Here is a 16386-nt window from a genome sequence, read left to right on the forward strand (position 1 = left end):
AGGTGCTTGTGCATGTGTATGGTGGGCATGTGCAAGACTTGTCATTGTAAGGGCACTGATATATATATATATATATTTGTTTAGAATTTGCTTTACGACACGCCGACGATGGGATAGAAAAGGCTTAGGAGTGAGAAGGAAGCATCCGTGGCCTTAATTAAGGCCTGGTGTAAAAACAGGAAACCGCAGAAAACCATCTCCAGGGCTGCCGACAGTGGGGTTAAATAACTTACTGTTATTATTCCAATCAAAGTGGGGTTTGAACCGATCATCTCCTGGATGGAAGCTCACAGCTGCGCGCCCCTAACCGCATGGCGAACTCGCCCGGTAGGACACTGATACAAGTGAAATAGGTTGATATTCAGATTGCAGTACACTACAAAATCTTACATTAAAATACAGAACAAGAACAATACGATCAAGGTCAACAGTTTTACAGCGAACGGTAAGTTATGTTCAGTTTACAATCTAAAATCCAACTTTCGAGGCTTCTTAGAAAATAGATTCAACAGATCTGTTGGTTCTAAAATTATGTTCCTGAATACTTATTTAGTTTATTGTTTATGGAATCGGTTTCACCAGACATACTCACCCAGCAAAAAGCCGCGCGGTTTGGGTTACATAGCTATCAGCTTGGAATCTGTAATACCGTCAAATAATGAAAGTAATAACTTAATGGAGGGGCGTAGTTTCACACAATAATAGCGATAAGTTCTAAATTTCCTGTAAAAATGCGCGTTAATTTTTCCCACACCAAGTTCAAACTACGCGCTTGTCATTCGATCAGAGGTTCTCCGGAGGCACCGATTGAAAGCGCCCAGTGCCTCCACTCCGTTAACTGCGCTACAAACAACACATTATTTTAACATTACAAAATGCAGTCCGTATGTTACTGCTTATATTTTGCTAAAGATATATATTATCGGAACAAACAATGAATCAACACAAGTTCAAAATGATATGAAAGCAAAAGATACAAGTCAGAACAAATGGACCAGAATAGGGATATTATACACAACCATCCCACAGCAACTACACATTACAGTGAAAGTTGTCCAGCAGCGACAAGTCATTCTTCAAGAAAATGGCTTATGCATCATGTGACCACTATACTAAAGTTACGTTATACTGGAATGGGACAATAATAACACGCTTTATAGCCTGAGCCTGAGAAAACAAGACGATAACAAAATAAATCTCATATTTATTACCATACACTGACAACTGCTGTGCTTTTTCCTGTATTCCTGGTCAACTAACCATCAGCTTCTTGACACGTGCACACTTAAACCACCTGTAAACAAAATCATTCACTCCTTCATACTTTGATTCTCTCTTCCTTTTCACTCTCTGATGTTTGTTTTTTTCCAAATGTTTCAAAATACAATTGTTATTTTCAAGAGTTGTACCACATGTGAACATTTTGGCCAGTTTCCTTGCAAAATTCCCTTTCCTACTTTCAATAATCACTTTCCTTCCCTCCTCTAAGGTTAAAAACACCCACGACTAATCACACATACAGCTTACAAGCAAATACTCTGACAGTACACAACCAAACTCCACAACCAAGCTGAAGGTATTCTTCTCTTAAACGGCATTGTCCATATCGTCTAAATCAGTACTACTAAGTTGAAACCAATAAATTCATCTCATTTTTTGTTGATATATTTCATAACTTTGTTGATAGTTGACCAAGTAGAGGGATTGAGGAAAATGCATTTATTGCACCCAGCGTAGATAGATGATATACTGCATAAACTCAGAAGTTACTTGCGAAGAAGGCCAACTTCCCGGAATGAGCAGAGAGATGTACAACACTTAATAGCATTCACTACAGCTGATGGTGCTTGTTTACAGGGGCCTAACATCTAGGTCATCGGCCCACATTTAGTACAAAATAGAGTCTGGCCATGAAGTTCAGGTCATTGTACGAAATATGTGTGGCTGCTGACCAGGATAGAAGGAGAATTAAAATGAGGGCATATTTACACAGGCCTTATGGGAAAATTAATCAGTTCCAGAGTAAAATGACCATTTCTTAAGGTGATCGCTGAATGGAGGAGATCATTCCGGCAGGTTTCACTGAGCAAAGATATCCTCGAGGTTCACTGTCAACATATTAGAGAAAGATAGCCCTACAATTCAATAAAAAAGCATTCGTTCATTAGTTACCTCTCTTTTCATCCTGAAATTTGACATAAGAGAAAGACTTTGTTTGTCATACAAAATCAAAATGATTAGGCGACTTCAGCTTTCCTTGAATCCTAGATGGCAGTATTTAGAGAATATAAATTATTTATTTTCAGTAATTGAATAAAGATGCTATATTGACACATCGTAACTTGTTTCTTCTACAGTAATGAATGCACCTAACACCATTAAAAAAAAAAATACACAAAAGGAGAACAAGGCCCATATTTTTAAGCTGTTCTGCAAAACGCTAGAGTACATGAGTAAAAATGCTACTAAATGCTTAATGTACACATCAAAATGTTAAATCTCGGATTTCAAAATGCTGAAAATTACAGCCCCCAATTATAGTATTAAAATACAGAGTAATGTATTGTATAATGCATATCTACTTATGATAACATATTGCAGATCCTATTCTACTATTGAATTTAAACTCTTCTCTATAATAATACTACAAAACTGTACAAGAGCCACCCGAATTTAGATTAGCATTCCAACATGGCCATCATAACCTTGCAATTGTGGGATCTTGCGAACTTGCCACCCAACTCAAACTGAGCTGTGGGATTAAGATGTGATCCATGCCAGCAAGCAAAGATCAGTGACAAAAGTTAAGGTGTTTTATGGTCAAGCAACAACAGTCCCCACAACCAAAAAATGATCAAAATTACATAACAGCACTGCCAAACATTAATTTTCTACCGTTTACAATACATTTTCCTGTGGCAGAACAGTAATTTCTACTAAACGGCGTGACACAAAATGTTTTGGTACTACAGATTTGTATAATCTAGATTATAATATTACAGAATAAAATATTTATAAAGGAATTCCAAGAACAAACATGAACACCCTTTTAAGACTCTCTAATTTCCGCAGAAATGACATGTAAAAGGCGATAGAGATTTTAGACAAATTAAGAAAATTATGATCGGAACAAATGAGAAAGTACTGGGCAGACCACAAAAACTGAACAGTACAACCTTCAAAGAGTAAGTGAATGTGGAACAACCCAAGAGGTCCAAAGTGGCCAATCAATCAATCAATCAATCAATCAATCAATCAATCAAGACGTTAATAATAATAATAATAATAATGGTTATAGACTGAGGTCACGCAAAGTGACAGAAGAGCTTTCCAACATTGCAGCAGACATCCGCAAGAGATGACTGAAATTTTATGGGCATGTCCGCAGACTGCCGGCAAGTAGACTGACATACAAGATTCTCACATACATAGAACATCTAAAAAATATTCCATGGGTACTGGAAGTGAAGAAAGATCTGGAAAAAGCCCAGATGAACTCAACTGACACCACAGACTGAAACCTCTATAGGAAAAAAATTAATGGATGGAAAGTGCAACCAGAGAATGAAGTGAAAAAGAAGACTGGAGCAAAGTGGACAGAAGAACGAAAAAGGATCCACAGAGCAAGGATGAGAGGTGTTTGGCAACTCAGAAAACAGAATCGTTAGAGCTCTGCGTGATCCACTGGGTCCATACGCACATAATAATAATGAATTCCAAGTAATCAAGAAAATCATTCTTGTTCCTTCTTTGACCTAATATCAAGACCTGCTAAAAAGCTACTGTACCATTCATGTAGATAACATTTGGTACAAGTGTAATAATGGTCTTCGAGTAGCACCAGGAGTGTGCTATGGTAGGCACGGAGACGATGCTCTGTTATTTTCCCCACCTTACTCACTCCCTTAAGTGTGGGAGAACAATGCTACCAACTATTGAAATACAGCTGAAGCAAGGAATGTCTCAAAAGGATGTGAACCCAACTGGTTTTTTTTTACTTTTACACAACTGACACACAAGTCTTATGACGATGATGGGATAAGAAAGGACTAGGAGTGGGAAGGAAGCAGCCGTGATTAAGGTACAGCCCTTTGCTTGTGTGAAAATGGGAAACCATGGAAAAACTATGTTCAGGGCTGCCGACAGTGGGGTTCAAATCCACTATCTCCTGAATGCATGATCACAGCTGCAAGCCCCTAACCGTATAGCCAACTCGCTCGGTAACCCAATTTGTCACCATTGGTTTGTTTACATTTGCTGAGCACAAAGGGTTAGACTTTGTTTAGGTATGTATGATTTTTTTTAAATCACAATTGGTATTAAAACTACACACTATGTCACAGAACATTAGTACAACAGGCCATCACTTGTATCGCAAACATCTACATGCGGAATGACTGTCGTTTGTTTCATTCTCACAGACGACGTGATAGGGCTGTGTACAAGGCTGACCACATGTCTAGGAACTAAGATTAGCATTAAATGACCTTTCTTTCTTGCCGTGCAGGCAGTATGCTCCGCAGCGGTAGAAAAAAGCCTCTCGAAGAGAGCGTGGCCCCTTCTCATGACAGAGGAAGGGCTGGATGTGGAAAGATAGGTTACAGCTACTTAATTACCTGTTTTTTCCTTGCTGTGCGGAAAGTATGTGCTGCGGCCATAGAAAAGAAAGCCTGTGCTTTTATTCTGTGGGGTTTGGTAACAGAATTTAACTCTCATCATTCCCGGCAATGATGTCATAACGCATTTTACAATAGCCAACGGCAATGCCAGTAGCTACTTCAGCAATGGAGAATGCTGTGAGCTACTCTTCATTAGGTTATACCTCTGGGAGCGGGCTGATGGGTTTCTGGACATTGCAATGAACACATCTCTCCTCTGAAACAAATTACACGGCATCATTTCTACTTTCTTACAATGTTATAAAGCTTACATGACTCGGCATCAAATTTTACCCCCATTGGTTGAGGAGTTTTAATTGTGCAGTAGTTTGAAATGGATTCTACCTAGGTAATTATTTGTACTCAGTTATGGTAGTGAAGCCAACCTGAATACAGTCCTGTGCAAAATAATCAGAATGCAGAAATAAAGTACACATTTTTCATTTATTTACATATTACTTATCTTGAATACTTTCTAATAGCTAATATGTCCTTGGTGAATAATAAGTTCTTTCACGCAATTTGGCATCAATTCCACAAGCTTTGAGCACATATTTCTCAGTTCATCATGAAACCAAACTTTAAGAAACTATCATGCGTACTTTGGCGGAACAGCAAGTTTTGAGAGTGTCCCTCTGCAAATAGCCTACCAGTTTTCTATGGGATTTATGTCAGGAGAGTTCCCTGGCCACTCTAAAACACGAATACCGTTTACACTGAAAATTTTGTTCACTTTCTTTGAAGTATGGCAAGGAGCCAGACATTGCTGAAAAAATTCTGTCACCATCCGGAAACCTCTTCTCCAGCTTAGGAACAACTCGTCTTTGTGGACGTACAGGTCAAATTTCATCATCCCTTCAACTGGTACTAAGGGTCCCAATCCTTCATGTATAGAACACCCCCCCCCCCCAAACATCTACATCACGGGGTGTTTTATGGTCTGTTACAAATGATGTGAAGTTGTTGCCTCATTATTCGCTCGGCACACTGCCCCTCCACTTGAAAATAACTCTCATCAAAGAAAAGAACTGTCTTCCAGTGTTCCGTTGTCCAGTCCTGATGACTACGTCCCCAAAAAAGATGTTTCTTACGCATTCCCCCTTTTAGAAGGTGTTTCTTTACAGGTTTGCAGGCTTTCCATCCAGCTAACAGAAGTTTACGGAGAACATTAGAAACTTGCAGGTTCACTCCCCTTTCCTCCAATTCACATGCCAAGTCCATAGCAGTTAGCCTAGGGCTTAATTTACTTCTCCTGATGAGAAAACGGTCATCAGTTGGCATTGTTTTCCTTTTCCTGTCACAGTTCCACATTTTCTTCGGATAATTGATCCAGTTTGTTTTTACCGCTGAATAATTCTATTTATAGTACCTACATAGACACAAAATTTAGTAGCTACCTCTTTTTGTGCCATAGAAGTATTTGAAATAATGCTATAATCGCACTACACTTCCTGGGAGTCATATCCATTGCAGAAACAGGTATTACTACAACCTCAAAAATCCCCCAAAGTGACTCACTTTGAAATAAATACCGCTTTTATCCACAGCAATCGCCACACAAATTAAACAACACTGAATAACAGTGCAATAATGTTTAGAGAGTGCGGGAACTAAGAATAAGTCCTGTGTAAAACACTGTTGCTAACCATTGCAGAAATAATGAAAAATTCAATTTGTTCCAATTAACTTGCACAGGATTGTACGATATCCTGTTAGCTGGCTTTACAAGAAAGAAGAAATGACTAAGTGTGTTGGGTATTTCCTCACTCCAACGTCTGAAGGCAGATTACTAACTCAGCGACTTTTACAAAAGCCAGGTAGAGATTTGGAAGTGAGTGGTAAGAATTGTATTTTGTTCATTAATATTTACATAAAGCGGTAGGGGGATAGCATTTGAAGTACCTGTACTGCCAGGAATCAAGGCCGTTATGTTTCGGCGTGAACAGTAGTTCAGTTCTGTAGGTACTATCTCAATCGTGCAGCGAACAGTGAAGTATTTCAACCAGGATGACTCCAGTGCCAAGTTCTCAAGGTATGAAACTTGCATCCTAGAAAGCTATGGACAATGTCTTTTCTACCGATGGAAAAGTGGTGTTGGTCTCGAGTGTGTGGCAAAAAATAGGTTGTATAATGAACTCACAATTAGAACACACAAGAAATGCACTTCACAACAGAAATAAGCAGTTGTGTTCAATAAAAAAACAAGACTTTATTAACACAAAAAGAATAATATTGGCTTTACGTTGCACTAACTACTTTTACAGCTTTCACAGATGCCAAGGTGCCAGAATTTAGTCCCACAGGAGTTCTTTTACGAGCCAGTAAATCTACTGACACAAATCAAGGTTATGTTAAATGGAGATTCCCACCTTCCAATACTTGTCAGCTTTTTATAGCTAGTTCATGTATTTACATGACATAATCCAGCTTAAACTATGAGTACAATATAAAGAGAACATGTTTCGTTCCAATTATGGAACATATTCAGCTAAAAGATTAACACGAATTGACATAAGCAATAAAACACTTGCGATGATTATGATAATGATAAAATAATGTATAAAAAATTGACGAGTACTGGAAGGTGGGAATCCCCATTTAACATAACCCTAGTTGTGTTGATGCCAATACAGGATAAAAAATTAGATTTATAAGCTGTACTGACACAAAGGACGTGTTTGAGCACCTTCAAATACCACCAAACTGAGCCAGGATCAAACCTGTCAATTTGGGGTCAGAAGTCCAGCAGCCCAATCGACTGAGCCACTCACCCCGACAAAACGCAAAAAGAATCTTCTCAAAGCGAGTTTCATGTAGACACGTGTGAAACCATGATCACAGCAAACAGACCATGGAACAAAGTTCACGAGACAAAGTACAGTGCTCTTCTCAAGAAGTATTGCTGTCGGCAAGTTCCTGACTAATCTACACTTCACAAGGGATATCTTGATGCCAGCTACGAAAATGCTGTGGAATCCATTAGAACGGAAATAGGCCCTTCTTACTTACGGATTTCTATGGATGAAACCACCGTGCCCAATTAAAGCATATTTGAAACATTTTTATAATTTTGATATTACAATCTTCCAGAACGCTAAAATTACACACACGATGTTGAGTACATAAAATGTAACTTCGCCTGGATCCCTAAAAACATCGAAGAAATTTGAGAAATACTTCTCGTTGAATCGATGGACATCATCTGTGACGTGAAAAATAAATTGTATGCTGTTCATGAGTCAGTAGGTGAAAAAGTCCTGAAAAATTGTAATTTATTCTTGAGAGAAATTTGGGTTACACCAGTTTGTTTACTGTTAGCCAGATCTCACTGGAGAGCAAAAGACATTGCTCCCAGACATCCATTTACCGTAGTGTGCACTAGTGATCTGTGACATCAAAAGACCATTTTCAGTGTACGGGAATATATTTTCCAATTGCTGACACAACCAGACTCCTGAGAATATGGAGAAATACTTTGTAATATACTGTACTTCACACAATGATTGACTTTTGACCCATAATCTAATGTGACAATTATTTAATGATTGTTTTCTTACCCTTCATGCCCAATAACAACATGAATATTAGGAACATTTTTGATACTGTATGTTTGGTACATATTTTGAGGTAGTTTGTTACATATTTACATATCTATAAGTTAATAATACATAAAAATCCAGACTCTATAATATTCTACTTCTTAAATAGTGTCTTGAAGTTATACCATCACTTCATAAACAAGGATCAAATATTTGTAGAGCAAAAGACAAGAGTGATATGTACGAAAACATGAAAACCTGACTGAGAAAAGAAATTATTCCTTCTGCATTGCCTGCGACCAACTAAACACACTAATTAAATGGTAAATTTACAGGTGAATCAAATCCAAGATGGCATAAATCTGTAGGAATACAACTTTATGCAATCCTATAAGTCTAAAATTATCGATGTCACCGTAAACAAGAAATTAATGATTACGGTACACAAGCCTGCTATCTCCAGTTCACTTGTAGGCACCGTCATATGCTATTAGAAATGAGGACGGTTTGAAAAGTTCTCAGAATCACCGCTAGATGTCAGTGCTAGAGCAACGAGGTTCCCGCGCAATAATCACACATCCTTTGTGAGTGAACACGTGGCGCGTCAGTGCTCAAGCTACTGGGCGAGTTGGCCGTGCACGTAGAGGCGCACGGCTGTGAACTTGCATCTGGGAGATAGTAGGTTCGAATCCCACTATCGGCAGCCCTGAAAATGGTTTTCCGTGGTTCCCCATTTTCACACCAGGCAAATTCTGGGGCTGTACCTTAATTAAGGCCACGGCTGCTTCCTTCCAACTCCTAGGCCTTTCCTGTCCCATCGTCGCCATAAGACCTATCTGTGTCGGTGCGACGTAAAGCCTCTAGCAAAAAAAAAAAAGGTGCTCTAGCTGCAGGAGTGTGATAGTGACGACTCTTTGTTGTTGTTCCCGCGTAGTGATTTGTGACAGTGGAAACAACAGATTCGAGCAGTGATTAAATACTTTGTAAAGAAAGGTATGAAAGCAAAGGAAATTCATGCCGACTTTCAGAACACACTGGGGGCTCTGCTCCTTCATTTTCAACTGTTGCCAAGTGGAGCAGCGAGTTTAAATTTGGTCGGGAGTGCTTGGATGATGATCCGCGTAGTGGACGGCCAAAAAAGTGCGACGATCCCACAATTTATCGCAAAAGTGCATAAAATGGTCATGGAGGATCGTCGACTGAAAGTGCGGGAGATTGCTGAAGCTGTAGGGATGTCTTCTGAACGGGTATATTATATTTTAACCGAAGAATTGGGTATGAAAATATTATCCGCAAGATGGGTGCGGCGGCTCTTGACATTGGACAATAAACGCACCAGATTGGAAATGTCTGAACAAAGTCTGGCCCGTTTCAGTGCAACCAACAAGATTTTTTGCGCCGGTTTGTGACTACAGATGAAACTTGGGTCCACTACTATACCCCAGAGACAAAACAGCAGTCAAAGCAGTGGAAACATGCTGATTCACCACCACCAAAGAAAGCAAAGGCAGTGCGTTCGGCCGGAAAGATCATGGCCTCAGTTTTCTGGGATGCAAAAGGCATTCTGCTGATAGATTATCTTCCTACTGGTCAAACAATTACGGGGCAATACTATGCAAACCTCCTAAACCAACTACAGGAAAAGATACGCGAAACAAGGCCTGGTTTGGTAAGGAAAAAGGTCATCTTTCATCAGGACAACGCTCCGCCGCACACAAGTGTTATTGCCATGGCAAAACTTCATGAACTGGGGTACGAATTGTTGCCACATCCACCTTATTCACCTGATTTGGCACCATCAGACTTTCATCTATTCCCCAAGCTGAAAATTTTCCTCGGTGGACAGAGATTTTCTACAAGGGAAGAACTGACAGCCGATTGAAGAGGTTTTTTTTTTTTTGCTAGGGGCTTTACGTCGCACCGACACAGATAGGTCTTATGGCGACGATGGGATAGGAAAGACCTAGGAGTTGGAAGGAAGCGGCCGTGGCCTTAATTAAGGTACAGCCCCAGCATTTGCCTGGTGTGAAAATGGGAAACCACGGAAAACCATTTTCAGGGCTGCCGATAGTGGGGTTCGAACCTACTATCTCCCGGATGCAAGCTCACAGCCGCACGCCTCTACGCGCACGGCCAACTCGCCCGGTGAAGAGGTATTTTGCAGGCCTGGAGGAATCTCATTTTCGAGATGGGATCAAGGCATTGGAACATCGCTGGACCAAATGCATTAGTCTACAGGGAGACTATGTTGAAAAAATAAAAGCAGTTCCACCGAGGTAAGATACTTTATTCTAGTACATTCCGAGAACTTTTCAAACCACCTACGTACGTTCATTAGTGTACAAGGAAGGATAGAGGTGCGAAAATAATAGGTTTTTGTACTATTACCTGACATATAGAACACTGAAGAGGACACCCCTATAGGACTGGTGGAACACATGGCGACCATGTTTACTTGATGACGAAAGAGTGTAGGGTATTAATATCCGAAAACGAAGTCCGAATTTTTTGCTACTGCGCATGCGCGACTGATTTAATTATTTAACATTTCACCGTGAACAAGAAAACTTACTCTCCCCCTACACCTCTATAGACTGCACATGTAGTACACCTACGGGAATGTGGCATAAGCAAGGGCCACCAACCCTTCCTCGTGGAAGGAAGGGGACGTAACACCCGCAATCCCTATGAGCTTGCTTTCATCTAAATATACACATATGCATGGCTCGTAATGAATTATTGAAAAAAAATATGTATAACCATGGTGAATAAACATCGTGCAATTTGTAAGTACAAATGTAATCCTATGATTTACTTTCGTCGTCAATAAACAGGTATTGGCATTAGGCGTTGAAGGCAGTTGCCAAGTAATAACGTTCGTTAGGTTGGTACTTCTCATGTGCATGTGTAGATCGACGACGGCGGAGCGGTTACTTGCAGCAATTACCACGTGGTCGTGATAGTTGTACTATTACTGTCAATTCATCATATTTAATTAATGGCTCGTATATGCATTGTGCGATATTATGAAGTTAACTAATTACGGAATGATTCGTACATTCAAGGTGGTTTCATGTGCTTTTTAGGTGTTTAATTGCCTATCACATTCAGATGAACCTAACCTCAAGTGCTTTCAACTTAATGCTGACTGGTTTCGTGGACAAAGCCGGCAGTACGTGCAATGGATACCTAAATAACCTTCTGTGAGTACCATTTGAACACACTACTTCCTATTATTGCTATTGTGTGAACATGTAATGTATAGCCTCCGTTTTCTGTGTGAGTAATAGCACTTTTTTTGGGTGGGTCTGTGGGTCACAGGCAAGCATAACAGATTTCTCCTCATCTCTGCATCACGTATCGTTTCATATCGTTCCTACACGAGTTTCTGATTCCTACACAAGCACCCGCGTTCGTAAATTGGGAACCGTAAATCGCTCCAAATTGATCGGGCGCTCAAGCGGTATCAAAGCTATCTCTGATGTTTTCTTTCTTTGTTATTAAATCGCAGTATATCAATGATTCATTGTGATTTATATGGTGACTATATCAAAAGTATACATTATGTGATGTGAAGTGCTCATTTTCTGCTGTAACCCATGGGAAGTTTAGTTTCTGTTTGTATGTACATTTAAATGTCAGATGTTGGGTTGTGACGTCATAATTTCATCTTAGCTGACCTTCCACAGGTTGAAGGGATGAACGATGACGTCATAAACATGTCTACCCTTGCAAGAGTCGTAGCGCTTGGCACATACTGGCATTTAATAATTACTTACAAATTGCAAAATATCATAATTTTTACATCTAAGTTCCTTCTTTGGACACGGTAGAATTAGCCCTTTAGGTTAAACAATTTCTGAGACTCAAATTGGAGACAGCGGACTTGTGTACCAGACCCAAATTAACTTTTGATGTATTGCCACTAGTGTTTGCTTCCTGGAAGAATTCATCGTTTGAACCCACAATACTGTTTTTGAAAACTAGGGCCTACCTTAAAAGCGCATATCATGTGAAGAGCACATTCCATTAAACACCCAAAAATTTAATCAATAATTTTTGTTTCCCAAGAGCCTTGAGCCTACAGTTCAGAAACAGAGTAAAACTTCCATACCCAGTTCGTGAAGTATAGGTTACAGACCCAACGTGGCGGCAGCTCTACGGAGCTCACGCGCTAGCCAATGTTGGCATCATGCACAGCTACTGGATAACGTGAAAGATGATGAAAGATGGGTTACAGCTACAAAACAATGACCTGGACAAGACTATTGGTCTGGACAGGTTAGGATATAGTCTGGAGAAGACCCCTGGCCTGGATAGGTTAGGTCTGGCTATTAACAAGACCGATGGACTGAAATGGTTAGGTCTGGCCACTGTTAAGACCATTAGGCTGGGGGCAAGCAACGGCAGTGAATCGGCCAACAAGCCTCTAGCAGCCCCTGAAGTCCTGCTAAAATGTGACAAGAAGTGATGAGGGGACAAAATGTATGGTTAAAGGCACACTCCATGACAATTTGAAACTACGCAGTTTTCTTATTCGCAATGGCGAAACTATAGTAAGCGGTATTCAAGGCTTAGTAACACAAATTCCTAGAAAGCATACGATTGCCTGGAGGACAAAAGTTTTGTACATTTACAGGTTAACCATTCCATTCAGTTCACTGTCGCACCAGTAGCACTGAGAGGGAGCGCCGAGAGGAACGACAACGCTGCCAACTGTTGCTTGAGGACCCTTTCTTTCTTAAAGCTGTGTTTTCTTGTTGGTTAGCAATGCTGTTTGTGGAGGTTGTGACATGAAGGTGAACAAGTTTTCAGTTGATTTTAAGGAGAACCAGGAAAATTCTGTTCCTTGGAAAACATACTTTAATTAGTACGACCAGGAATTGCGACAAGTGCGGTCGGAGTGTGAAATTGAGTACACTTACAGAAAAAAATAATTGTTTTTGCATGCCGTCGTCGCATTGAAGGAGGGAAACAGTGCGGGTGGAAAGAGAGTGAGAGAAACAACACATTCTTTGCGGACTCAAAACTTCCGATATTTGATATCGCACTATTTTGTGTACTTTGGTGCAATCTGCCCAAGCCTGTTACTGCATTCATCAGGCAGGAATTAGGGTTATCTCCAAACACTATAGTTGATTGGTGTAGTTTCTGTCGGGAGGTGTGTATTCATTGAGTGGTGGTCTCAACGTTTTCATCAAAATCGACGAAAGTAAGTTCGGTAAAATGAAATACCACAGAGGACAACATACTGAGGGACAGTGGGTATTTGGTGGTGTTGAACGGGGCAACTGCAAAAGCTTTTTTGTTGTGCCTGTTGAAAGACGTGACATGGATACGTTGCTTGCAGTCATTCAAGAATGGGTTTTGCCAGGAACTGTTATAATCAGTGACTCCTAGAAAGCATACGATTGCCTGGAGGACAAAAGTTTTGTACATTTACAGGTTAACCATTCCATTCAGTTTATAGACAGTGGTCGCAGCGGACGTGTGAACAGACGGGTTATGCCTAATGATAGGCCACCTGTTCACACGCAAAACATTGAAAACAGGTGGTGCCACATGAAGCATGGGAGTTTTTCGGTTCCAGGATTTGGAAGGAAAAAGGCGCACTTTGTTGGGTATCTCGCCGCGTTCCTCTTTAAATACAACTTTCCGTTAGATACTCATGTGCAAGAGTTCTTTAAGGCCGCTAGTGAACTGTACCATCCTCTCTATTAAGTGAAGTGTATGTTTCTTTCAACTATTAATAAATTTTGAAGTATTTGAGGAAAAGTCAGGTTATCGTGAAGTATTTCTTGCATTTTAAATATTAATTCAGTAAAGCAAAGGGGGTCTGGGGGTCAAACCCCCAGGCGGGAGGATTTGAGGAAAAGTGAGGTTATTGTGAAGTTTTCTTGCATTTTACAACTACTAAATGACCTTTCTTCCTGCCGTGCGGACAGTATGCGCCGCGGCGATAGAAAAGAGCCTCTTGAAGGGAGTGTGGCCTTGCTCATGACAGAGATTGGCCTCGAGGTGCAAAAATACCTTAAAGCTAATAAATGACATTTATTTCTTGCGTCGTGACCCTTTTAAACTTCCCTGGCCGCTTCATAATTTTTTCTTATGCAATGGTTGGTAACAAATTCTCGGCCTCATCCTAGGTGTCAGTGAAGTCATCCTCTTCCTTACATGAACCAATCACCATTATAAGCAATGGAGTATGGCGATAAATCAGTATCTTTGGTTGTAAAAGTAAACGTACTTCTAGGGGTGGGCGGGATGGTCCCTGGCAAGCGTATTGAACACATCTCTCTTCCACGATCATTTTAAGGTAAGCTTAGAAGCATTTAAAGTAATATTGTATGTAATAATCCTTGAGTACCAGTTACTATATTGCGATGAAGATGGCATTGCAGGAACACATGATGCACGCTCTATCAGAGACAATAAACAACTTGTCTTCATGACAGCTGACAACCCAGCCAACAGCAACACAGCAAATGTCACAAATATCAGATGTACGATACACAGTCTCAGTTTTAGTTGTTCTATATAAGAAAAATATTTCTACGGGCAGGTATCTGGGAAGAATCGCTCTTCCTTGTTACCGGAGGTGCATAAAACATTTTCCTATGATTCCAACATTCGAACTGGGTATTGCAGTACACCCCGGAAACAGTAACACGCCATAATTAAACAAGGCTCCTTTTATAAGATTTTGAGGGCCATGATGGATACCTAACCTACATTGTACAATCTCTTAACAGTTTCACAACATAGGTTATGTCAATGCCAATTGAAAATAGCAAACTATTTTCATATTATATTGGTGCATCACTAATCATACTTTTATTTATGTAAACAGAAGACAGTTTAACACTTATGTTATTAGGCTAGTCGAAGAAAACATTTTACCTTCATTCTATTCATGAATGTCACATGTCATGTTTTCTATATTATAAGTCACTTCTCAGTTAGCAATGAGATTACTGCACTATCAGCTTTCCCGTAACTTAACCCATATCTTGAAGAATAGTCAATAGGTGGGAAAGAATTCAAATAGGACAAATTCCTTACCTGAACAGTATTTCCTACATGACTAGTAACTGCATGCATAAAGTGAGGATTCTGGTACACCCCATCAGCAGCAACACTCCGCTCCGATCCACGGTTTCTTGGTGACCTGGTAGCCAAAAATCAACCACGCCTCAAGATATATGTAATGTACAATAGTAATAAATGACGCCTATATAGCACAACTAATACAGTAGCAACGGCTGTCCCCACCCTACCTTTCAGTATACATATAAACATAGCAACTGACTTTTCATAAACTAGGGTAGGCCCAGCCTAGCTATGGAGGTCAGTGCCCAAACGATGTTTTCAATCGAAAGTTGTCATGACATGAAGATGTAAAACTAATGCAAGGGTTTATATGAAATATACATATTCTTAATTTATTACCTTGCTGTATTGGCGCGGGTTTTCCGTTTGTTAGTATTCATCTTGCCTTCCTCGTTTCTGCCGGGGTAGGCGCCTTCTCGGATCTTTGTAGGGACCGGAATTTTGGCAAATTTTCTTATTACCCACCGAATAAAGAGAGAATTTAACCAACCAATATGGTTGTTAATAATGTACTCACTCTCGCCTTATATTTGCGTATGCCACCAGCCCCCCTAGTATTCCTATATTAATTTACTATTACACTTATAGTTATTTTAACTTGAGCCACAAGTCTATCTCGATGATGGCAGCTTTGATAGCTGAATAAATAGACATGTGATTACAATAAGTAGTCCCTCTCACCAAGATTCGCTTGCAAACACTGCAACCAGAGACAATCTAGCATATCGACGACTCCATCTATAGACACTTGGAAATAATTTGAAAATATTAGAACTAAGATCAAATGTACAACACTCAAATCCAAATATTAAAACTGACTAGTTATATATAACAATCAAAAAATGTTTAAATTGCAATCATTTTAGCACACTACTACAACACAACTAGCGCGTCCTCGTGAGCATTCTAAGAAACACTAAAGTACAGGCATCTCCTATTGTAGGGGCTATTCTATGATTTGAACATCGATAACCATCACATAGTTCCCGCGAATGAATATGTAATTCTCAAAATTTTAATCCATTATGAATCAAAGGAGTATTCTGATTTAGTGTGAGAAAGATAGGGCAATAACATAC

The 16386-nt window shown here is 39.9% G+C and overlaps 1 protein-coding gene across 2 annotated transcripts in view; it reads right to left on the reverse strand.

Moving 5' to 3' along the window:
* The window catches only part of LOC136886330 (ataxin-2-like protein), a 214277-nt gene extending 198315 nt beyond the window's left edge, over positions 1–15962 (reverse strand). Inside the window, exons 1-2 of one of the 2 annotated variants that reach the window (XM_067159062.2) lie at positions 15647–15962; positions 15260–15365 (exon numbers count right to left, since the gene is read on the reverse strand). In XM_067159062.2, coding sequence (XP_067015163.2) covers positions 15260–15365; positions 15647–15687 — 147 coding nt within the window. In that variant the 5' untranslated portion in view covers positions 15688–15962. The remainder of the gene's footprint in view (positions 1–15259; positions 15366–15646) is intronic. The other variant, XM_067159063.2, reaches the window with a different exon arrangement.
* Positions 15963–16386: the final 424 nt, after the last annotated feature.

The sequence above is a fragment of the Anabrus simplex genome, chromosome X (assembly GCF_040414725.1).
Source record: "Anabrus simplex isolate iqAnaSimp1 chromosome X, ASM4041472v1, whole genome shotgun sequence".
Taxonomy (NCBI): Eukaryota; Metazoa; Arthropoda; class Insecta; order Orthoptera; family Tettigoniidae; genus Anabrus; species Anabrus simplex.